The following is a 26,580-nucleotide window of genomic DNA, read 5'->3' on the forward strand; positions in this document are numbered from 1 at the left end:
TTAGTATACTCTAACCACCTAACCACCCGCACTAACACCCACTGTAGCTGCGTTATAGTACAAGTGTAGAACATAACAACCAGTTCATGGAATAAATGATTAAACATGTGTTTACATGGCCTGAACGAAATAAAATGTTGCCATTTCTGCAAAAAAAAGTAACAACACAAACTGTATCATATCCATCAAGGTGGAAGGCTAATATCCATATTTTCTGTTGGCTGCATGCTCTGATCGATCGCCATCGTTTCTACATTATCTGTTGGTTATTCCATTATCAGTGTGTCACTGTGTGTGTTTGGTTTGTGTAATCTGTTGGGGAGACAAGAGGGGAGGAGCAGGAGTAACTCCAGAAGAAGCACCGGGGATGATGATGGTAAATATATGATCTGTCAGTCATGGCCAGCAAGGATGGCTTTTTTGTGTGTGTGTGTGTGTGTGTGTGTGTGCGCGCGCGCGTGTGGGTATAGCCACAGTGCTGCAGGCTAAATAGTGCCATTATATTCCTACAGCAACACTAGTCACAGTCAGCTTGAGTCTCCAAGTCCTCTGGGAATCAGAGATGTCTCTGCTCAAAGACCGCTGCCACCCTGCTACACACACACATTCACACACACTCCCTGTGGGTATGGCAGCATGGAGCCAGGTGGGGTAGAAGAGAGAGTCGTGTTTGTGTGTTTATATATTTGTGTTTGTACACGCACACACACACACACACACACACACACACACACACACACACACACACACACACACACACACACACTTAAAGGGTCGGTTCATCCAAATGACAAAAGAGTTTTTGTTTTATGTGGCCAGGTTTTGAGATATTTGTCTCTGACATTTCTGCCTCCACACCAAGACAATCGAGGTGAATGGTATTTTGTTTTTGGTGCTCGCAGCACTGAAGTACTACATTAAAAAAATTCCTAAGAAACATTTCTTTCCAGAAACAGTTTACTTTTTGACAGAAAGTAATTCTGCTGAAAACTGCTTACAGTGTGTTCTGTGAATTATCCAAAGTAATGGATTCTAGAAAAAGATGTTGCTGCTGAATTTCATGAAGGTAATTTTTCAATGCTGTTGGCACCACAAATTCAATTTCATTCACCTCCATTGTGTTGAAGTGGATATATAGATGTATAGATACCATTGGATGCAAGTGAGAAAATGTGTATTTTTGTATTTGGGTGAACTGACCCTTTAAACTAACCCAGTACCAACCATAAATGGCTTAATTGTCATATTTGACCATTTCCAACAGAATGTTACCTCTTAGAGGGAGACGTCGAGACAGAATGTGTGTGTGAAAGAGAGAGAGAGAGAGGAGGTAAAAAGTAGAGATGGGACAGAGAGAGAGAGAGAGACAGGGAGGATGAAAAAGATCAAGGACACACAGGGTTGAAATAACATCTGATATATCTTTTATCTGCTAATGAACTATCCTCAATAGCTATAATAGATATTGATGATGATATATTATTGTTTTCAAATGATATACTTAATCATGTCGGTGCGGTTTAAATCCATACTGAACATTGCTGTTTGTTGGCTTTCTGGAATAAGCCTATTCTACATTGTGCAATACTGCCTGCAATATTGTCTCTGGTAAACAGTGAAAGCACTGAGTTAGCTGAGCTGAAGCACCACAGATGGCGGTAGAACGAGCACAGGGGAGAGCAGATATGTGAAGAGAGAGAGAGAGAGAGCGTATTTCCAGCCCTGCGGTCCCGTCTCCTTCACAGCGCTGGAAGGTCAGTCGAGCCTCGAGCCATAAGATTCACTCCCTTTTCACTTCAGTCCCGCTTTTATTCTAGCAGCACCACAGCGCTCTTTGACAATTGTCATCTTGACGAATCAATATAGACTCTCCACCTCCCCCTCCTCCTCCTCTGCTGCCCTCGAGTTTTTAAACACTGATCCAGCAGATAGTCCAGTTAAAGTCTCTTCCCGGGGCCTCCATTTTATAGTTTACCCATCACGCTCTACCACCCCTCCTTCTGTCTTTTCTATTAGTCCTGTATGTCCTCTGTCTCTCTACGTATCATTTTAAGATTTAAATGGCATGGCTGCTTGTCAGAGGGAATTTTTATTTTCGTAGCAACACAGAAAATGTCAAAAACCATCAAATAACAACATATGTAATTAGATTTTGTCCGAGGAACCATGATGTCAAATTACTGTACTTGTACCGGTGACTAAAATAGTCCTTTTATTAGGACAATCATCACTATCTGTAATGACAGTTTAGAAACAGAGAGATTCTAATGTATGTAATTCAAAAGCCAGTTAGGGCATATAATTTTATATAAGTTTCTGTTTTAGGTGTGTGTCCTTTTTTTCTCTGTTCCTCCTTGCGTTGACTTCAAGTGTTGTAACACACAATCTGCGGTAAAGTTGACAACCAGCGTAAAACCAAATCAGTGTTTGTGTGTATGTGCTGATTAGCGGTGCACTACGGCATGTGGCACGTAAGATGCGAGCGTTAATTCGTGTTGCGAGCATCACGGTGACTCGTCTCGGCCCTCCGGTAATGAGCAGCGGCGTCGTTATGTGGCTCGGCTTCACGGTGTTTCCTCCCCGTCTCTGCAACACACTGGGCTTTGGTAATTGGTCACAGAGGGGACAGTAAATCTGCAAGAGGACGTGGGAGAGACACAGAGACCTAGAGATAGAGAGAAAGAGTGTGTGTGTGTGTGTGTGTGTTTGCAGGAAGAGGTAGGTGATAGAGGACAGGGGGTGGGTGTCTTTCATCTTCACAGCTTTTTCTCTATAAACCTCCAACTGTTTACAAGGACTGATGCCTATTTGCACGCACAAACACACACACACACACACAAAGAGAGAGCCCCCCCCCCCCCACTGCTGCCACCCACACATATATACAGTAAATGACCTCAGCGCGCTACTGTCTGTGAGTATGGATTCTAATCAGACGTCGGCAGTATTGTGTCTGTCAAACCCGGCCAAGGTTACTTAACCTTCCAGTCTTAATTTCCCATCCATTTTAGCTCCTTCCTCCATATCAAACATCAGCACATCTATGAGAGAGAAAAAAAGAAGAGTGCAGGGAGGAAAATGAAGATTGCCATGCTTGGCTGAAACTCGGAGATGAAAGTAGAGGATGATTCACATTGCTATGGCAAAATGAACTGAACCAAGCTGAGCTGAGCTGAGCTGTGCTGTGCTGGGCTATTTTTAAACTTCTATACACCGCAGCTACTGAGAGAGGACAATGTGAAGCAGAGTAAATCATTTCTTTATCATGAGAGAAGGTATGTGAAACAGGGTTTCCAGAAGAGTATGTGAAAATTAGTATAGAAACTTTGACAAGACATTTTTTGGGGATATTTTGTAAGCTTGTTGAGTTAGTTATCACTTGAGAGATGCAGGGGACTTGTACAGACAGGATTCAATATCATAACAAAGGATTGAGATGTGCTAATACAGTTCAATCTTAGAGGCCATCTTGAATGATATACAGGCAAAACAACATAGCCGAATGAAATGTTTTTAGTGTAATTTTAACCAAAAACTATACTGAATAACAAAAAACCAAGACTAAGCAGACTAAGAGTGTACAGACATGCTAGCTTTGTAAGACTCTACTTGGGCACAGTAGTGCTTTTAGCTAAATGCTAACATCAGCATGCTAACAGTGACAACACTAACATGGTGATGTTTAACAGGTATAATGTTTGCCATATTCATCATCTTAGTTTAGCATGCTAACATTTGCTAATTAGCACTAAATAGAAAGTGCAACTAAAGTGTAGCTAGGTGCTGCTAGTGTGGCTAAAAATTAAAAACTACAAACAAAAAGCTTCACAACTGACGGCAGCAGTGAAAGTACATTTTCTCTCTTACCTGGAGGGTCCAGAGGCCTCGTGGTTGCTCCCCCCAGCAGTGCACCGTCATCAAGGTCCAGTTTTTCAAGCCAGCAGTGGAGGCGTCATTGGGCCGTGTGTCCAACAGCAGTGATACAGTGCCGGCTGGAGACTGCAAGCTTATGGAGAGGTCACCGCGACACATGGTGCTGATACTCACCCTCACCTGGTGAGAGACAGGTGGCAAGAAAGAAAAAAAGAAGGGAGGTGTGAACAAGGAGACTGATGGAGGGATTGAGAAATAGGGAAAACAAGAGAGAGGAAGTGGGTGGACAGGGGCAGTGCAACATGTAAACACCCTTTGGTTGTTTACTGAGTGTGACAGAACTAACTGAAATAAGGAGTGGTCTTTATTTTTCAAACATACTTTACTGATTGATAACTTGAATTTTTACCTTAAAAATATAGTTTGGCATTTTGGGAAATACACTTCTTTGCTTTCTTGCTGAGCGTTAGAAGAGAAAATCCATACCACTCTCATGTCTGTATGCTAAATATGAAGTTAGAGCCAGCAGCCAATTAGCTTAGCTTTGCATAAAGACTAGAAACAGCTAGCCTGGCTCTGTTAACATCTCATATCTGGTTTGTTTAATCCTTATAAAAATCCAAGTGTAAAAACGACAATTTATGGTTTTTGTGGGTGCAGTGACTGAGTTTCCACTAGTTGCTTGGCAACCTTACGGTGACGACAAGACTCCAAGAAGTTACTGCACCTCCATAAAACCACAATTTGTTGTTTTTACAGTTGGGTTTTTATACGACTTAAATAAACAATATGTAACATGTTAATTAGTGACATTTAGAGTTGCTGGTAGGCAAATTTTGTTACCTTTAGAGAGAGCCAGTTTAGCTATTTCCCCCCGTTTCCAGTCTTTGTGCTAAGCTTAGCTAACCAGTTGCTGGCTGTAGCTTTATATTTAGATAAAGATTTAGATATGAGAGTGATATCACTCTTTTCATCTCACTCTGTGCAAGAAAGCGAATATGGATATTTCCAAAAATGTTGAACAATTCCTTTAATTCCAAGTTTAAATCCAAATCCAATCAGTATCGTCTGAGATACTATGCATGCTAGACAGATGGATGAGCCAATGATCTGTCTATAGCCACCCAAAGATTAAGACAAAGAAAAGTAGGAAGCAGACAAAGAAGACACAGTGACAAAAATGGCTGAGGGCAATATTAGCTAAATGATTTAAATAAGCACATGTACCCCCCAAGCCCCCACCCCCCTGATTCCCACCCAGTAAACACTCTCCCTGTCCCTGTTCATCACAAGCAGCACATCTGGTGTGACAATGGCACATCGCAGAGAGAGCCGCCAAGCTGCAAAAAGACTGACAGCCCGCTCCTGTTTACAGCGTGTTACCACGGCAACACGTCCATCAATCACACCTCGCAGCGATGGCCTGACCCACGCTTTCTGCCAGGGAGCAGAGCCGCAAAGATGAAGCCTTTTCAATTTACATGCTGACACACTCCGGCTCTCTCTCTCTCTCCTCGCTATTTCACAAGTACACACACACTCACAAACACAGATAAGTCGCACAAACTCAAATGTGCACGTACACAGACACGTACGTTACGTATGCCTGCTGACACAGTCAAACACATTTGCATGTATGTGCCTGTACTCAAGAAAACACAGTTTTGCCATTTTCTGCAAATGACACAGCCAACACATTACACATCACAGTATGATCCTTTTTTATCTCTTCTATTCTCAGACAGAACACATGACACAGAAACCCTGAAAATAATTTGTATGAAACGTTCGAGCTTCCCTAGTTGCTGGCAGAAGTTAAGTTTTCAATACACTTCTTCTTGATGTGCATAATGTCAAGGTCAACAGGAAACATAGAAAGGCTGTAAGAGCCGATTTACAGCAGAAACTAAATACAAGTATACAAGAAAATATCTATCTATACTGTAGGTGAAAATGGACTTTTTCATCTTTCCAATGATTTAAAGGAATAGCTAGACATTTTGGGAAAAACTCTTCGCTTTCTTGCTGAGAGTTTGATGAGAAGATCAATGCCACTCTCACATCTGTCCTTTAAATATAAACCTACAGCCAGTTAGCTTAGATTGGCATAATGACTGGAAACCCTGTAAAAGCAGCCAGGACAAGTTGTGGTTTTATTAGCAGGACTATTTCTTGGCTGGGATCAGTGACTTCCTGGAGTCTTGGCTGGTTGCCTGGCAACCACAATTTACTGTTTTTTCACTTTGGTTTTTGTATGGATTAAACAAACAAGATATAACATGTTAATTAGTGAGCTATAGGGGTGCTGGCAGGTGGATTTTGCTACATTTGTAGAGAGCCAGGTTAGCTCTTTCCCCCTGTTTCCAGTCTTTATGCTAAGCTAAGCTAAGCTGGCTGTAGCTTTATATTTAACAGACAAATGAAATAGTGATATTGATCTTCTCATCTAACTCTAGGCAATAACACGAATAAGCATATTTCCCAAAAAGTCTAACTAATTCTTTAGCATCTTCTTTAAGTATTTTTTTCCCCCCAATATTTTTATATCCAAGTTATTCCTAGAAAAAATGTAGATTGTCACCAATGTACTGCATGTTCATGCCATCTGAGTGTGTTTTAAAACTGCCGCCTGACCTGAACGTGCTCCAGAGTGTTGATCTCATTAGTCCTACCACGGCAGGCCTCTGATTGGATATTCACACTGACCATGCCTCCTGGACAAAAGATCCTAACCAATAAAACATCATTACATATGTCAGTCAGTAGCCAAACGTCTTTTTCGCATGCTTAATAGACACTCATACACATGCATCCTCTCCTACAAATATACAGACACACACAGTGACAGTATGGATGAAGATAAGATGAAAGATTATTGATTGCTGTAGGGAAGCCGTTTTGTTGAAGCAGGTAAAGTAATGTGATACAACAAGGAAAATCTTTGAGACAAAAATTACAATATATAAGCAACAAAAATCAGTGAAAGCAATAAAAATAGAACATCAGCAGCTATGGGGGTTACATAAACATACAGTATGTAGTCGCTGGAGAAAAAAAAGGCTTTTTTACCTGGTAGGATGGAGTGTGACTTCTTGCGTGCACTTCCTCTGTGGAGGAACAGTGTTGAAGTGTGCGGCCTGCTGCACCATCAACCCTGCATCCAGCAATCCAAAGCCATACCTGAAACAAGAACGGAACATGCCCTCTATTATATGCTGTATGTGTTTGTGTATATGAGAAGGACAAGCATCCTTATATAATCACACACACGTGAACTGGAGGCTTTCACGTGGGCGGCTGAATGTGCTGCAGGAGCAGAGTAAGTGCTAATGGCTCTGACATGAGGAGGCAACAAGTCATTGACGAAGATGATGTTGTCCTCTGACACAATCACTTCCCGCTCTGTCCGGGCTGAGGGCTGCTGTTTGTACCGCCCGTAATTGCCTGGAGGATTGATTCTGAACAATGTGCCATCTCACGGACTGTAATCAAGCCTCATTATTCATTCTTTACCATCCCAATCTGGGTGCTGGAGACACAATGGCCGACCCTTAAGCGGCGTCGCTGCCTGGTGACCGTATGACCACTGTCTATCTTACTCTCTCTCCTCCACTTTACCGCTCCTGCTTGGCCGTCTCTTTACATCTCTTTTGAATCATCCACGCTCATCTTTCCTCTTTTTTTTTACAGAGCAGCCGTCTTTTCCTCTCTAAATTCTCCTTCACTCTCCTCCATCAAACCTGACTTTCTTGCATCAGAACTCTCCTCCGCCACTTCAGTGATGTTGAAATCGCAGTCCTCATAAGTCTCTACTTAATTCTCCCTGAAATCGTTCACTTTCACACACTTTCGCTCTTTCAGTTCCCTCTTGTTAAAATCACAGTCCTCAGACTGAGTAACAGGGCCTTAACAACCTTTATTCTCCCCAACCCCTCCTCTTGGAAATCCAGAGGGGGTGACAAAGAGCTAATTTCTGCCATTATTACCATACAGACCTTATGCTGATAATCTGCAATAAGTGAAATTCATTATCCTGATGACGGGGTCTCTTGGAGCAACAGAGAGACAGACAGAGACAGGAGAAAGGAGAGAGCTGATCAATAACTCAATCTGCAGCCCTACATGGGGCTCCATCTCCTCTGTCTCAGACTGTCAGTGTGTCTGAGGAGGAGAGGCAGGAGCTGTAGCCCACACCGTCCTCGTCCTAACAGCACGTCGTGCGATCAATGGACACAATCTAATCAGCCACTATCACCACCAATGACTTTTAGCATGTAGGGCCCAGCATAATAGCATTAGGCAGACGGGTGTGTGGGGTTGAGGTGCGCTGCTGAAGTTCAAGGTCATCCGGGGGGTTTGTGAAAGCTGTGAAGAGTTGGAGCAAAAGCACAGCTGACAAGAGCTGAATGCAGAAGACTAGACTAGTGACTGCTAAGGCTCCGACTGACATGGATCCCACTGAGGAATAAACAACCTAAACATATTATTATTATTTGGCTCTTCAAGTTCCAAATATGCTTATACTACATGATGGGAGGTAAAAGTGTTTTCATTTAGTAATCAATGTGTGTCACCAAAAACTAACTGATTACAGCGAATTGTGTTCCTGAATGCTCCTTAATACATATTTAAAGATGCATTCACACTAATGTTAGTGTTGTTGCTTAAAACGTGTTCTGTTGTAATGACAAAAACAGATCATCAGATCAACAGATCACCAACACAAGGGTCGTGTTGTTTCACGTAGCGGTGAGACAATGAAATCGGATCCAGGAAGGCTGGTTTGAGTATCAGATCCTTGAGATGACTTAGCAGATGTGACAGGATTTTACAACTCTGGAAACCTATCACATCGGCTTTGTCTACACAGACAATACCTGTTAGAAGGATGAATTTATCGCTGGTTTTGAGCTTTAGATAGAATTTGTTGACAATTTAAAAAATATTGAATATCACCAGCCCTATCATTTAAGTATAGGGCACACACACCATGTCAATATGGCACTGCTCAGTGGCAGATTCACCAGCAAAGACACCAAGAAAAGCCACTTGAGATCTCTAACATCCCAGATGTATTTAATGCAATGGTGATTATGCTGATTAGATCATTAACTAACAATGGTATGCATTAATTAAGAAATAGTCCTGTGTCACCCCACTTGTCCTATAACATAAGAGCTGTTAATATGAAATCTGTATCTTAACGTCCTGGTATTTTCCATTATTATTGTAAATAATGTTTAAGATTCAGTATGAAGATTATTGTATAGTTCTGGAGTTATTGTCTTTTAAAGAACACATTAAAACCAAAACAGACACACAATACAATGCATGTAAACGCACATCAGTGTGACTAAGTATATACTTAAGTTTAATTTTTTGATTTGGCTACCTAAAATGGATAAGTACAATAAAAACACCAGCAATAACAATAGATCACCTAAGATATTTCACAGTGTGGGGAAAACTGATACCCTGACTTCTCATAAAACAGAAGCTGTTGGTGACCGGGGCTTTCCACCCTGCTCCCTTTTAATGATTAAATATACCCTCCCCACCCCGTACCCCTTAGCGAGAGCTGTGCACCTATTAAATCCTACAGCTCCCGCAGATCGATCGGGCCTGCCCCAGCTCCACGGCCATAAACCCACACAGACATATATCTGATGGAGAAAGCTGCAGGAAACAGGTTTACCCACGATAGAACATGATGAAAATGACAGATTTTATGTCCCCTGCCATGTCAATGAAACAGCACTGCTGAGCTGAGCCGCTTTTCAAGAAGACTCTCCGGCCTTTTCAGCCATCTCATCATCAGTAGCAAGAAACGTAAAACACTAACACACTGCTACATTCGGCAAAAGCCTTGTGATTTCTCTAAATAGAAATGTGTGCAGAACAGGATTTATGACTGTTGTGGTTTGTGACATTGCTGAGTAGTTTAATCACAGGATTTATACATTTTCTTGAATGAATGTGATTGAGATTTTTGGAAATACTGCAAAATGTCACATAATGTGATGCATGTCAAGCAATTAGTCATAAAACACAGTCATCAAATTTTCAACTTGTTCTTTCTCCACCTCCTGCGTGGTTGGAGGGAGGTTGAGCCAAGCCAACTACAGAGTGACAGCCGATCTTCTGTCCACGCAGCACGAAGCATGTTAAACCCCTGACCCCCCCGCCTCCACACATATCGAATCTGCAGCCCTCGTATTTTCTCCATCCACTTTCACTCCTCGGCGGCAAATGCCCTTGCAAACTCTTACTCCCTTCTTCTTTTTATCCATTAGGACCAAGGCCACTCCCCCCCACCACTCCATGGGGCCTCTTTGTAACTGTGGAGGAACCCTTTTCACTTTTTGTTCTGCAGGCCTTCCCAGGTCCTTTCTCTGTTGATATTCACACCATCTGCCAGCAGCAGAGGAAGGTGCACACAAACCCAACCAGCACTGAGACATCAAGATCTCCAGGGTTTTCTTTGCACATGGCATTAAGAACACAGTTTTACCAACTGGTATGCTGCAACCAAAGCAGATTTTTGCAGCTATCCAGGGACCTAGCTGCAGCGGTCTCACCCCTTGTTTGCAATGGTACGTCCTGCTAAGTCCCCCCCAATAGAAGTGGCTGTAAAGAATCACTCAAGCCGCACTAAGCAGCTGCCTGTGAGTTAGGTCATTTTCCCAGGAGCCACAGAGTGGGCATTGGCAGGACCTCAAAAAGAGGGGACACCATCTGTTCAGCGCCTGAAAAGGTTGGTGACACCTTCTGTGGTACCAACAACTTCTAATTAAGTGGCCAGGAATGCAGAAGCAGCTCCAGCGCATGATTGGTGAGCTTGCCTTAGTTATCCTGACGACAACACAGCAGACCCCTGGTCAGTTTCACGCACCTCTCCATCACATCTGGCCACGGGCTAATGAAAAATGAACAATGATGAAGGTGACACATGACTGGAGCAGCCAACAAACACTATGCTTACTTTTGTTTTCTATGATTTTCTTTCCCCCTTTTGGTAGCACTTAATTGAATGTTTATCGGGAGCATAGAAAACTGGATTTAGCCCTATGGTCAATCCCAGCATGGTTTGTTTTTGTTATATCATGATGCACTAATTTCATTAACATTAGGATTTAAATGAAATAACAAATAGACTTAACATTCTTCTGATTTCCATCGCTCTTACAGCCAAATCTGCTGCTCGGAAATGTTACTAATTAGGCTTATTAAGTAATTAAGAAGAGGTCTTAATTATATCTGTGCCACTGGGACCTGCACGGCTGTAACCATGAAATGCTGTGCCGCGCTGCTCAGATTTGTTGGTTTGGATGTTATACAAATTCATCCATTTAACTGTTCTGAATGCGTGTTTTTATAGAGAAAAAATGATTTTGGAATATATTTTTAGGCTGTTTTAGGCAAATATCTGTTTGACTTAAAATTACAGAGAGAGAAACACTCAACAGTCTTCAACAGCGCTGCCTCAAAATGTCAAGTGAATTACCTTGCAAAGAGTTAAAAGTTTAATGAAATATATTGCGGGGAGGAAAATGAGGGGTTTGGCACAGGCATGGACTTAGTCTCAGGAGAATGGGCACCAAACGGCCCTCTTAGTCTCTACAGCCATCAGTCAAAGTAGCAGCCACCCGTCCCCTTCTCTTACACAAGGAGACTTCTCTGGAAGCCACAATGATCTATACCTCATGACCTCACTCTCAGTGTCCAACATATTTTGATTTGTAGCTCGAGTGTTATTCAAACACAAATTCAAAAGAGGATGAAATTCAGCAGAGAGCTTTTGTTGGACGCACACCAAGGTACAGTCCTTTTAAATGTCTCTGCCCTTGTGGGGAAAGAGAGAGAGAGAGAGAGAGAGAGAGAGAGAGAGAGAGAGGGGGAATTGAGTAAGAGCTACGCTACAAGCTTGGCATAAGATTCCCTCCTGGGTCCCGAGTGCTTTTCTTTCACTCCGGACAAAGCAAACACTGAACCAGGAGCCTTTGTTTGCCTCCTCAAAGGGATGAGTTTTTGATGCCATATCACTAAATGCGATGAAGCAAACAGAAATGTAACGATTAAAAACAAAGTCTGTTTTTATGTGTATATCGAGAAGTATGACATCTGCTACATGATTTCACCATGGGAGCCACATAGAGGTCAGAGTCTACATGTAGTGTTAAAGAATATAAAATGATTATGCCTTTAGGTTACAGGTGAGTGAGTCTAGATCAAATTATATAATGGAAAGCAAACATGCATAAATAGTATAAACAGCATCAATACACAGAAATCCATTTGTATCACAACATTACACTCTGATTCTTTGCAGGAATTTGAAATGTGATGTATTTATTTATTTTCTAATTTTGCAAATTGTGATGTGTACGGGAGGTCGAGACTTCTGCTCTTCAAACTGCAGAGCAGATTTGCGTTGCCAGCAACTTGCTGTCAGTTCATTGTGGCGGCGACGTTTAATTCTGAATGAGAAAAAAGGCAGCTGAGGAGGATGAGTGTGCAGGCTGTTGTGGAAGTTTGTTTTGAAATTTCTTCTGTTTTTCAACCCCCCCAGTAAAATATCAAAATTGCTACGTGTACATGAATTATGCATTAGTGGAGGTTTAGAAAAGCACAGGGTCCCTACAACCCCCCACCCGTCTTGTAGCGCAGCAGGGTGGATAGGGGTGGTGGGTGTGAGTAGGGGTTTGGGTGGAGGGGTGTACAGGCACCCCTCTGTTTGCCTGTTGCACCCCCCTGCCGGGAGACACGGCACCCCCTGCAGGAGGTGCAGCGCTCCGTTTCCCCTGTCCCTCAGGGCGAGTCGGTGTATGTCACACATAAACACACACAAACACACACACGGCTCATTCAGCCCAGTTCATTTGTTGACCCATCAATCAAATGCATGCACACATGCACGCACACACAATTAACATCAACATTTTGCATCTCTGCGTACAACTGGAGCATTACAATATTTCAGGCTTGCAAAGGACAGAAATATTTTGGGCTGAGCGATATTCCATTCAAAACAGAAGTTCAAAGAGAGGAAGTTAATGAGGAATAAGGAGAAGAGCTCTTTTATGTCTAAATAACCAATCATGATTTGAGGTCAAGAGTCAATGCCCCTCTCCTTTCGCAGGAAACAATATCATTGCATAGCTACTGTAATATTAAGTGATAGTGGGATTGTTTGTCTATGGATGAGCTATATCTGTAATTTCCCTGCAAACACACCCACACACACACAGGCATTTTCTCTCTCTCTTCTAAAAAACACATGTATATAGACCAGAGGCTCAGTCACAGAGTAATTGGCTCAGCAATGAAAAAACACTAGGTCTGGATAATTAATTAATCTATCTGGCTGAGGCAGAGACACAAGGCCAGTTTTACAACCTCACCAGGGAGACTGAGGGAGAGAAAAAGATAGAGAGGGACCCGCTGCCCTCGGACGATCTATGGCCTTGCATGAAATTGAAATGGCTTGCCAGAATGCATTAGGTGTGTATACACACACACATATTCCATATCCCTTATGTTGGTGTACCATCACAAAAAGACACACACATGCTCTCTTTTCACACACACACACACACACAAAAACACATATAAACACTAAACTGCAAAATGTGCATACACTCTCTGAACGGCGTATTCATTCAAACAAGATTATACTGTTGTATTTACAGTGATAAAGGTGGGAAAATCGGAAGAAGAGATTAAATTCTGACATGTGATCTCTCCTTCAGCTCTGTATTACATGATTCTGCTGAGATCACATGTATCTTACAAGGGCAATGAATTTGGTTGCTTCTCATTTTTTGATTAGGACTGGGTTTTGAACTTCTTTATTTTTTTTGTAATGACGGAAATGTGTGTGTTGTATTGAAGGAACTTTTTAAAGGGCCCAGAAACCATTTTAGGAACTCAGGAACCTTACCTGTGTTTTGACAGAAGAAACCAGGATCTAAATTTAGTTTCTTTGCTCTTTTGTTAAATGAAACTTTTTTTAAGTAAGGTTAAAAAAACAACAACATTGTTTTGGTATCGGTACCTCAACTTAGGTACTGAATACACACTGTAACCAAACGATAATGAAATGATACACAGCCCTACTGGTGGCAAGTGCATTTAATGTTATGCTACTCTTGAACACACTGTAAGGATCACCTAAATGCCTAATGGAGCATGCAAATATAAATGAGATTGAACCAAACAAATTTAGGAAGCTTCTGTAAAAGCAACAGAATATCGTACTGAGAATATACTCCACTTGTGAGAATGGTGTCAAAATACACTTCTTGGCTGCTTAAATCCTGGCAGAGGAGTGAAGTGAAGAGAGTAAGGTAAGAGAGGAGTGTAGCTTTTCCACAATCCCAGACAGTTTGTCTGTCAGACTCAGGGAGGGATCTGGAACTTGAGAGTATTTTTTCTCCCTTTTTTCACCACAAGCCTGTGTTAGTGGTTGTCAGATCTAACAACAGGATGGGTGAATACAACAGACATACACACACACACACACACACACACACACACACACACACACACACACACACACACACACACCTCAGCTGAGGAGGGAAGTGGCAGGTACATCACGTCTATGGTAATAGAACAGCAGATGGAACTGGCAGGCACACACAGCACCTTGTGCTTTAACACAAACACACATACTCTTGCATGTGCACACACCCACTTGTTCATACATAACAAAAACACACTGACACAAACACGCAAGAACAAGCTGCTTTTACCTTACGGTGCCGAAATATCATGTCTGAAAATAAATACACAGCCATAATCCACACATGCGCTTAACAAGATGCAAGTTTGACTTTCTCCTGTCAATGTGTTAAAAAGTGCAGGTCAGCTATAAATGGCTCCGTCCTGATAGGAAAGAGATCGGTCCTAGAAAGTGTTTGTTTCTGACCTGTCTCTCCAGGACATCATATGAGCGACGGCGTAGCTACTGGCCCTGATAATCTATGAGATAAATCATCTTTAGTCACTCTCTAACAGCCTGACAGACAGACAGGCCTAAGTACCTGGGAGGGGGGCAAAGGGACACTTTAAAATCTCCAGTGATGAGGAGTACTGCCGTGAAGAAAACAGTTAGCCGCCCTGAGCTCTTTCCTATCCCCCTGAGTCTCTGGCTGCCATTTTGGCTGCATCTCAAGGCGCTATTCCGGCTCTATCTCATGTCACCGTTCTGGCTGTCGTTCAATTCTCACGTTGGCTCCCGTTCAGCCTCCATTCTGGCTTCGGTTCAAGCTCCACAGTGGCTGTGTTTCGGGGGCTTCATTGTGGCTCTGTTTCAGCAAAGCCCCCCTCCCTCCCCCTTTCAGTTTCAGCACCCCAGGTAGCTGGCCTCCTGCCCCGCATGCAGATCAGTGGGAGATCCAGGCTCAGGCCTTTTGTTTGGGGTGGCATTTTGCCTTTGTTTTCCCATCTCGCCTGTAATCTAAACACCCAAAACATCTCATGCTTGACAAATCGGCCCTGAGACGAGGGAGCAGCGGAAGACAAACGGCTGGAAGCGGTTCAACCCCAGGCAGGACTGATGGTGTCCGACTGGGCCTGACCTCCCAAAGGTTAAAGACAGGTTCACTTACAAAGCAATCAATTATCCAGGCTGTGTGGGCGCTTTTAACCAACCTCCCCTCCTGCCTTCCACACAACCGGCATTATTGATGAGGGTACCAGTGTACAGCACACTCCAACCTGGAGTGTATATTACATTTCACAATTGAAATAAATCTCAGATTATTGGTGTTACTACCTACCTGAACCTCTTTCCTGCTTTATATCGTCTTTCTCTCCCCCTCCTCCTCCTTCCTGCCTCCCTTCCTCCGCTCGGCAGGTTGTTGTAGCTGGTTTATTCTGGTAGTTGGGCTCTGTGGGCCCCGGCAGGCCCCTCAGCTGTTCCGCTGGGTTTGTAATTACCATTTCATTAAGAATGACAGTTTCGGGGGTTGAAGCACCATTTCATCCGGGTCTCGTGGGGAAGGCGCTTGCCAAATTTCCAGTGAGAGTGGCAATTATCTCTCTTCGTGTCTGCAATTCACCATTTTGTACTTAGTGGCTTGACAATGGCTAGGAACATTTTGTTGGAGTAAAATTAGGTCTGGGATATTTACACTGTAGCCCACTCAGGCTTAGCTCTGTGAACAGATATGAGCTATCAGAAGAGATAGAAACAAACTAGAGGAAACACTACAGAGACAAGCACTAAATCTGGCACATTTTATGCGGATGTCCAGTCAGTGATGATGGTAAATGTAGCCTCAGCCTCTCTAAGCTACATTTCTTCGGCGTATACTCTGGCTCCATACAGCTGAATATCTGAGTCAGCAAAAACACTGTAAAATGTATCCTCCTCCATAACATCCTTTGCACACATACTTATTTTGGGATGCCATTTTCGCTGTTGGAAACATAGCTAGTTTGCAATACAAGCAAAGACAACAAGGAAGTTCTGTTTTTGTGCGGCATCTAGAGCACGCCCCACAGAAGCCAGAAATCCAAGCTGAAATCGCTTGCAGTTCTTCCGTGCCTCCACTGGATGCAGGAAGAACTACTTTGTGAAGTTTGCTTTCTAAGTCAATGTAGCATGCACTGAGGAATTCATTGCTTCAGTTAATTACATATACCATCAAGACTGACTGCACATCCACTTAAAATGCGGCAAATTTTCCCTTTAAATGATAGGTTCAGATTTTGTCTGCACGTCTGTTTTTCAAGTCTGTCTTATTACAATACTCACATCCCCATATGTACGACTAAAGAATTGTTGGTAGCTGTAATTATTCCTCCTGTTCTTACTGGCCTTGAAGTGATCCTTTCCTAGTGTGACTACAGGGTTAGAGATGGGGTACAGTCCTCGTGCCGTGTAAGAATGCATTCTGAAGTTCAGTCAAAGCTAATGTGAGGCTTTGCCTGTGTTAGGCAAATCAAGTGGGTATCTTCCAGTTGCAGTTTTTTTGTACAAAATTCCCCTTTTCTCTATTGCAGCGTAAGAAAGTTTTGGTGACCTCTCATCCTGCAACACTGTAATTCTTCATGGTATGGCGACTAAAATCTGCATATAATGCTGTGCTTGTAAGTGAAGTGAGTACAACTGGACTTCATCTATAAGAGATGCCAAAGAGGGGTCACTAGAAACAGGAGAATATGCATCCTATACCATAATAGGTGGATGTTATGTGAAGAGTGAATCGGTTATCCTATATACCCTATACTGTTGTTAGTTCATGTTTCAATTTAACTACAAACCAACCACAGCTCAGTCCACTTGGAAGATGACTGAGACCCATGTTTTTGCATTGTCATTGCTTTGTGAGCACCAGACGAAAGGAGTAAACATAAAGTAATGGCCGGGTTACACCAGAAAAGGTGTGGTACAAAGTGGTTTGTACAACGTGTTGTCTGACCATGCGGGAAATCAAATGGTTTCCGAAGCCGTTTGACCATCCGACAAGCACTTCTAATAAAGTATACTGGCAACTTAGGCAGGTAGGGAGTGAACATGGCCTGAAAAAAATACAACAAGGTTCCAAATGTTTATAGTCTGTAGAGTGAAGTCAATGACTATCTAGTAAATTTACAAATAAGGCACTTTTGTGTGAATTTAACTTAATATATTTACCAGCTTGTTTAACAAATCAATGATATTTATGATGTCTTTCAGCCAAACTGCAGTGAACACAAAACCGTTTTTGAATTTTTTTTAATATATATTTATATATATATATAGACTATTTTCATCTTACATATTTATGCACACATGTTGAATTGATGCCATGCCATGCATGCAATTTTTGTCTATTCTTGACTTTTTGGTACAAATGTCCTCTTTGGTTTTCCCATGGCTGTTTCCTTGCTGAGCTGCAGTGGAGGAATATAGTAACATAAAAAAGGACTTAAATGACTCCATGTACTTAAATGACTAACTGTGAAAGAAACCTACTGCTGAAACCTTGGTAGTCTGACTAACAATTTTTATCACAGAATGAGGACTGTGGATTTTGTCCACCATTTCTTCCAGTGTAGTTGCTAAAGGGAGAGATAACGTCAGGGCCAATATGGACATGAGGAATTATTAGAGCAACCAATAAGTCTCTCAACATACATATGGACATACAAGTATTGTGTTAAGATAGACTTGAAAAATCTTTATGATGAATCTTTAATCTTTATGTGTGTGAAGGTATGTCTAAGTGAGTGTGTACAGCAAATGGGAAACAGGAAGTGTATGTGTGTGTTTACTCCTCCCTGTTAAGAACAATAAAATGGAAGGCGTCCACTGTGTTGAGTTACAGTGACATGACTCACGCGATATCTACTGCGAGTGACGGCTGCGGCTCTTTTAATTGCATGTCTGCGCTGAATGATGGAATACTTAATTCCTACACATTCCACACAATTGCTTTTCACACTGGCAGAGGCCTAGGGAGGCAGCGGAGGCTTTCTGTGGCCATATGGAGAGGGAGGCAGAGTCCAGGCTGAGTGATCGGGAGCTTACCGCCTCATCCCTGCACCAGACTGGCTGCTATACTGTACTGAAGCTGCAGACGGGCACATGAAGCAGCACGACTAATGAAACACATTCCACACACACACACACACACCACAAACTATACAAACACGCATACAACTGAGATGTGGTAAGATTTAATTTAGCTTTAGTCTCTTTAACACACTCCCAGATACATAAGCAAACACACATTCATCAATAGTCTCTTACTTGCACTCAAATTTACACACACAAACATCATCTCTAACACACAAGCACAATCTCATACACACACACACACTCATGCATGGTCTCACATATACCGTACACACTTAGATATGTTGTCAGTCACACACACTGTATTCTCACATGTTGAGGACATACAAGCACACAGTGAGATATTCACATAAATCCTCCCAGATACACACACTCGTAAACACACACACACACACACACAGTCAGCTGTATGAAGTGTGTTGACAGGCTTGTCAGCTCATGGTAGCACCATCAGGCTCCCTGCTGTCCTGTGAATGGGTCACTTCTCCTTCTCCTTCATCTCTTATCGCTCGGTCACATCGCCTGTTTTCTGTTGAGTCTGGAGTAAGAATAGTGCTCTAGTGCTACAGTAGTTGGATAGTGCGATAAGGCTCTGACCCCAGCTTTTCTGATACTGGTTTCTCAGTGGCTATGAGGCTGATGGGTGACTGGTGATGTGGTAAAACCAAACATACTGTGCCAGCATGTCCTTTAAACTACCACGCTGCTAAGCACACGTTTTCTATGTGGACTTTCTTGCTCTACTCTGAAGTAATATGGTGAGTCTACAGCCATGCTAGCAGCACTGTGAGACTGAAATTCTCATGGTAAAGAATACCAAAAAAATGTCAAGGTCCAAAATTTGTTTTTAAGCTTTAGCAGTCATAATAAAGTAAATATAATAATTGGCCGCAGGGTGGTGGAAGAGTAATTGCAAAGTCTTTGCTGCCAATAGAAATCTCTCAGGTCATGTGCTTTTGAGTCTTCAAAGATATAAATAGATACAGTCCTTGGTTTTAATAGTGAATCCTTATACACTTCCCATTACTACATGTGACGTAAACAGGTATTATTGTTCATGTATTATTAATCAGTAATTCAGTATAGCATTTTAGCATGTTAATATTTGCTACAGTGCAAAATAGTACTAAATGTAAAGTAAAGTTGAGACTGAAGGAAATGTCATTAATTTTGAAGGTATTTGGTCACAAACCAAAGTATTAGACAATAGGAATTTTAACCTGATGATAGTGATAGATGAAAAGCCAGCAGATCACCAAAGTTCACAAAGACCACAAATGTCTGCACCAAATTGCATTGTAATCTGTTGGACAGTTGACAAATGCTGGTGGCGCTACTGTAGATAAAAGTCAGGAGATCACCAAAGTCAGTAGAATTCATCCTCTCATGAATCATGAATATCTGAACAAAATTTCATGGCAATCCATCCAATAGCTTTTTGTGATATTTCAGTCAGGACAGAAGTGGTGGACTAACCGACCAACATTCCCATGCTTAGAGCCGCACCATTAGCGTAGCTAAAAATGATGAGCTTTAATGGATGCTTACAGTGTTTTCCATTCTGCCAATAAGAAAATATTGCTGCAAAACTGAGACCATGTAATTGTTTGGCATTAAAATGGTTCAAGTTGTAGTCATGTTCCTCATTTTATGATTTAAGCACTTGCAGTTTCACTGGTGTTTCTGCACTTGTGTGTCTAGCACTGACACGTGAAACTGGAAATGTAAAAAACATCAGTTCCTGTGTGCCAGAGGATTTTTCCTGGGAATGTCCTTCCAGACTGCAAATGTTAAAGCTTGCATGAATTGGATATTCATCTAAATGAATCTTTCTCTCTAAAAATGTTGCTGATTAATACTTGAAACATACTGAATGTCAGCACAAGTATTGCTATTGGCAGAATGAACGCAACATACTGGTATTGGCCTCAGATGTAGTGGTTAAATGTCAACTCCAAGAACAGTCAGGAGTTATGTTCATTGATGTGACCCTGGAAATACCCTGGCCCCCACAGACCCCCAACAGGCCCATGTGCATGCAAAGTAAGGAGAGAGAAAGACATATAGTATATATGGAGAAAGACAGAGAGCCTGCTAATGCATTTAGTAGCCATGCCTCGTTTAAGAGAAGCCCTTAATGACTTTAATTGATCTTTATTAGCTTCAATTAGAGAGGGACACTTGGGGGGAAAACAAGGTTGTGATTCCTGCAGACAGATCAGAGGAGGTGAGCAGGATCAAAGCAAAATCAAGGAGTGAGATAGAGAGAGACAGAGAGAGAGAGAGAGAGAGAGAGAGAGAGAGATGTACAGACTGAAAAAGAAGAAACAATGAAAGACACAGAGAATGAGAACCTTTACAGATAAGTAATGCTGTGCCTATTGTTTTCTTGTGATTTCAATTAGTTTGTTACATTTTGTAACACTTTGCATTTAGTCTCTTGAGTTCACACGATCCATTACAAAAGCAGTGAAAGCAGTTAACGTGACTGGAGTTAGGATTAACAGTTTTGGTGACCTGTCATCCTGCAACACTGTCATACTTTACGGTATGAGGGACAAAAAGAAGGTAAGCTGTTCAATAAAGCAATGTGCAAAATGTAATTTGCTCAGTTTGTGCACACAGTGCAGACACTAAGGTGTGTTCAGACAGAATCAAGGCGAATTTTAGAGGCCGCTCGACTGCGTACAAAGACACTAGAAAGAAAATGAGAGGGCGCGATTAGACGCAAATTCACCCAGGGCAGCACGAACAGAGGTGAGGACACGTTAACGAGTGTTGAAAATGTTTCACCTTGCACAAAAAATTGCGCTCATCCTGGGACTTTATGTATCTTTTTCATAAACATATAGAGATGAGAGGAAAAAGGAGAGAGACTAGAATAACAGTTGAGTTTCTGGTGAGTTCTGAGTTCTGCCACACAAACACAGATACAGACACACTCCCATACACAAGGTCGGGTCTGCATCTATTTCTAGCTAGTGTACAGCTAACACCTGTACAGTTGGTACATACTGGTTGGCTGTTAAGGGCAAATCAACAAGGACTACACAAAAGATCCAGCTGTCAAATTTGTGTGAATGACTTGAGCACACCTTTAAAAGGGACACAGAATAGGAAAAGAGAGCTTAGCAGCTACGCAGGCTGCAATGCATTTCAAGCTTGGTGTTCTTCCTACAGGTTGGTAGCATCGACATAAAGTGGGTATCATCCTATATCATGTGGTTGGTCAGTGGACAGCTCAGTCCACTTGGAAGAGATCTGAGACCCATGTTATGGTCTTATTGTGGTTGTTTGGTGTGCTGAGTTAAAATGACTCCAAACTAAAGAATTCAAGCAAAGTTAGCAGGTAAGATGTAAACACAGCTGAGAAAGAACACAGCGAGGTCACCATTGTTCCTGCAATTTCTGGAGGAACTTCCTGAAATTCAATTTTTGAGTTGTATTCCAGAGAAGGAAATCAGTGAATATTTGATAAATTTACAAATACGGCACTTCAGTGTGAATATATCATAATGTGTTTACCAGCTGTAGATGATAACCATTTTTTTTGGGGGGGGGGGCATTTTAGCCTCCATTGACAGTGACAGTAGATGTGAAACATGGAGACAGAAAATGAAGCAATTTTGTGTAGTGTGTCCTAACCACCAGGCTACAAGGACGGCCGACTGATAACCTCTTTAGAAAAAATCAACATTTTACATTACAAAAGTTGTAAAGTTATAAATCAGAACACATGCAGACAATGATGACATATTTGACAGTGTAAAATCTCTTACCATGCTTACAATTTTTGTCTGTGTTTGGTTTGCTGCCACTGGATCTGCTACTGAAACTGTACTTTATTTCTGATGCTAAAGCATTCCTCCATGCCTCAGTAACCTCAGTTTCATTATACTTCAAATGTATAGTAAATTTAAGCAATAAACATGTATTAGCATAAAACAGTGCAGGTAACTCCACTAGTATTCCACAAATAAAAAGGTGGATAAAGCAGATACAAGCTAGCCAGTACTGGAGTGGAAATCTCTGTCTCCACCCCAACCTCAACTCTCCAGTCCCCTCATCCAGCCCACCATCCATCCCTTCCTCTTCCCAGCGCTGTGTTTGTGTTTCTAGGGGGAGCTGGCTGACCCCTGACCCCGGGCTAATGAGAGCGATAACGAGTATTAAAAGGGGGTGACTGGAAGGTGTCTGAGAGTGGGGTTTAAACAATTACACTGGGCTGCCAACATGCCTTTCTTCATGACTCAGGAAATTACAGTCTCCCTCTCCCCCCCCCACTCATTCAGTCGGCACACAAAGGAAAGGGCTTATGGAAAATAATAAATTATCTCGGGGCCACGTTAACTTGGATGTAAATCGCCGGGCAATTATGTTTTAATAGCCCTTTAAGAGAATGAGTAATTGGGTTGACACTACTGGGGTTGATCAGGCTCACCCGTCTCTCTCCCTTTGTGCCCACTGGAAGCGAGCTCTGGGTCTGTGTGTCGGTCAGCCTGCAGGATGACTGTATGGTAGTGAGTCAGTTAGCTCGAACAGTGTAACAGTGCTATCAGGAAATCTGGATGACAGTTATCACCATGCTAAAATTAGAACTTTACTGTGGTAAGCATTGCCAGTATTTTATTTTTCATTTACTATTTTCTTTCCTTTGTGTTAATCACTTATTGCTAAGATGCTTTTGCTCTTCACTTCTTAGAGATCACCTATTTCTTAGGCTTTTTTCCTAATTAAGTTTTTGGTTATATAGGTTGTGCTCTGTGCTTTGTCTCGTCATCCATCGTGGCTATCTGTGCTCTCATTACCAGCCAATTCGCTGTTTATGACAAACTAAACTTTATATAAATAGTAGGTGTGTAACGCAAAGCTATTATCCGTTTATTTCCCAAGAACACCAGAAGTTATTGGAAATAGACTGGAGTGCCTCATTTTCTGTTAGATTGTCGTTTACTCCCATTTATACCTCTCAGTTCCTCCTCCAAGTTTAGCTGCTAACAAAATACACAAAATAACAATATTTTATATTATACCAAAATTAATCACACAATTAAGTATAATGATTTGTGTAATGATTTTGTAGTTATCCTCCAAAAAGGAAACATTTCTAAATAAAATCTGTATAACCAGTGGAAATGAATAGTGGAAAGAGAATGGATGGTGGTGAACAGTGGGGAAATACACGTCACAATTTCACTGGGTCATTTGCATGGATTTTCTTTAAAAACTGGAGGTTGAATTCAGTTTTCAATGGGAGGAGGCCCAGATTGATGGAAAGCTGGTCCGAAGCGTCTATAATAAAAAAGTAGGAAGCTGACAAACATGCCACTGACAAAAAATATGCCGTAATGTGCCATAATCACTGGACAATACTGTATAACTTTAAAAAATCGTTGAATGTATGAATATCCAACTTAAAACTATCTGCATCTCCATGTTTTTAGCATATAGCCTATTTGTTTACTTTCTGGAAAATCTGCATCATGGAAAGTCATGCTGTTAGCAGTTCCTGTTTGCACTGTACAGACAATAATCAGTATTTATAGACGTTTAACGTATAAACAAAGATCCTGGCATCCCTGCAAAGAGCGTGTATGATGTCTGTGTGTTTCGATTTGACTGAGTTATGACTCTGAAAGGAAGTGGTTTGACGTTTGTAGCAAATTGGGTCAGTCAGGTAAAAAAAAAAAGATCTTACTGCAAATATTTGTATCTGTTCAGAGCACATTATCTGTATATATCAGAGTAATGTACTTATATTCGGTTAAATCCCTCAAATTCACAGGGGGTTTTAGGTTTTTATGTCAACGTGTAAGTAGGCGTGTTTGTTTCAGTGTGAAATAGAAAAGAACCCACTGTAATTATAGTCCCCCCCCCACACACACACACACACAGAGGTGAGCAGGACCCTGGCCAGCTCCCTTTGACCTCTGACCTCTGGCCCAGACTGTGACCTGTGGATGATCAGCGTGTCTTGATTTGGCCACCATGGGGGGAAATGGAGGCAGGATCGATGTGAGTAGGAAAGAGATCACAACAGGCCAAACCTGGTGAGTCAAAAACCACTCAAATGAGACTGGAACAACACAAACAGCAGGGGAAGGAGGAGAGGAAAAAGCAAAGAAAAATGAGAGCCAAAAAAGAAGATAGGAAAAAAGGAGAGAATAGTGATAGAGGCTAGACCGAGTCTGACACACTAGAAGGGAATAATCAAAATCCTCAGCAGGATGTCGGACCTTACTGCAATGAACAAGCAAATGGTGGGATAAACCTATATTTATCTCCTCTTTCTTTCATCTCGGGAGGAAGACAAACGGGGTAAGAAATTGATCAGATGAGCATCTGTTAGGCTTGGCAACAGACACAAGTCTGCAGAGACGTTTTTAAACCCCATTTTTCAATCACATCTCCATTACTGTCAACGCTGTACAGGCACTTAAAGGAGCGTTCCACAGTAAGAGAAGTAAAAGAGAGCTGTATATGCTAATGCAGACTACTGCACCTCAGTTCTTCACCCTGTTAGTGTTTCCTTTTAGATAGAGGTTCTCTAATTCCTGCAGCCACAGGAGGTGCTTGACTCGGACAATTTGCGCAGAGAGTTTCTACAGGAGTAATGGAGTAAAGGAGTAAAATGTTTCTTCCTTTGATGATACCTCTTGTTATTTAAAAATTAAAGAGCTATCTATATCTTATAGCTACACAGTTCTTAGTATATGCGCTTTACAGAAACATAATAGAGGTCAACTAATATGTGTTCTTTAAGGCCCATACTAAGACCAACATCTTAACACTGCTCGCAAGAGTGTAGGACACTAAGGATGGGAAGGACACAGTTAGTCGCCCCGTTAGTGGACCAGCTCAAATTATTTAACTTAAGTAGGGTGTACAATAGCAACCAGCACAGCCTCTAGGGCTGCTAGCGAGCCTTTATACTCTGTATGTGTGTTCAGACTGAACTAGGGCTGCCACTATCTATCTATCTCTCTCTCTCTCTCTCTCTCTCTCTCTCTCTTCCTATATATATATATATATATATATATATATATATATATATATATATATATATATATATATTATTTTAACTATCGATGATAAAGTGTCAGGAAATAGTAAAAAAGTACCCCAGCACAAAAAACCCAGAGCCCAAGGTGAAACATTTAAATTGCTTATATTGTCCAATCAACAGTCCAACCTAAAAACCAACCAAAAAAAAAAAAAAGAAGCAGCAGCAGCAAATCTTCACATTTGAGAAGCTGGAACCAGAAAATGACCTTCATCAAATAGGAACCCCTGTTGAATCTGCGATTGTCCTCAGACCCTCACTGTTTTAATGCTGCCTTTTTGAGTCATACAGGTTTGGGATAAGCGGGTGATAAAAAAAACCCCTGCTGGTTGCTGGTGTGCTCATGTTGCTGCACGTTACGGGGAGAAGATAAAATATGATCTGGGAAGTCCACTTTGAATAACAAATCCATTACTTTTAAAGCTCATCAGACTCCAAAACACTGGACAGCCCGAGACAACATTTTTTTAACCGTGAAACATTATCATGACCATCACTTTCCTCTGTTGAGACATTCACAAATTACACCGTTCACATATTTGTTTGGCCACGACACTGCATTGCTTGATGACACTGCATAATGGAAAAAATGATCCAGGTAAAACTATTTTGCCAGACAACCCTGTGTTTTTTTGCCGGAACCCTCTGGGTTAAGACCCCCGATGTACCAATGCAGCGGTGTCAGTGAAATGAATGAGAAGGCTGCAATTTTTAGCATCACTATTGTCAATCTAACCATGGCCAAACACAAATTGAACTCAATCTTTGCTATGTTGCCCTGCATATAGTATCTGTTTGGGTCTATTGGGACATGTCTGTACATTGATTTTGTATTTCTTTATGTATATTCTTTGTATCCCTCTTATTTTCGATTTGTGTTCGGTCTCAACACACCTTTAGTTGTGATACACTATTGTGATAACTTTCGATATCTTCCCATAAAAATGTTTTTACACCACAACAATTACAAAGATTCTGTGGCTCCCTGTCAGGGTGGAACGGCGTCTAAAACACCATTTGCAACCCTGCCTCCTAGAAATTACGTTTATATACTACTAATTTGTTTTGTCAGTTA

At 41.7% G+C, this 26,580-nt stretch overlaps 1 protein-coding gene across 9 annotated transcripts in view; it reads right to left on the reverse strand.

The window, feature by feature from the left end:
- LOC122882240 (neuroendocrine convertase 1-like) overlaps nt 1-26,580 on the reverse strand; it is a 180,559-nt gene that overhangs the window by 26,739 nt on the left and 127,240 nt on the right. For 8 of the 9 annotated variants that reach the window (XM_044209423.1, XM_044209429.1, XM_044209428.1 and 5 more), the window contains 3 exons: nt 6,943-7,053; nt 6,508-6,601; nt 3,868-4,053 (listed from right to left, as the gene is read on the reverse strand). In XM_044209423.1, the coding sequence (XP_044065358.1) occupies nt 3,868-4,053; nt 6,508-6,601; nt 6,943-7,053 (391 nt within the window). Of the gene's footprint in view, nt 1-2,907; nt 3,042-3,867; nt 4,054-6,507; nt 6,602-6,942; nt 7,054-26,580 lie in introns of those variants that run through there. The other variant, XM_044209431.1, reaches the window with a different exon arrangement.

Source organism: Siniperca chuatsi, linkage group LG9, assembly GCF_020085105.1.
Source record: "Siniperca chuatsi isolate FFG_IHB_CAS linkage group LG9, ASM2008510v1, whole genome shotgun sequence".
In the NCBI taxonomy this organism is placed as follows: Eukaryota; Metazoa; Chordata; class Actinopteri; order Centrarchiformes; family Sinipercidae; genus Siniperca; species Siniperca chuatsi.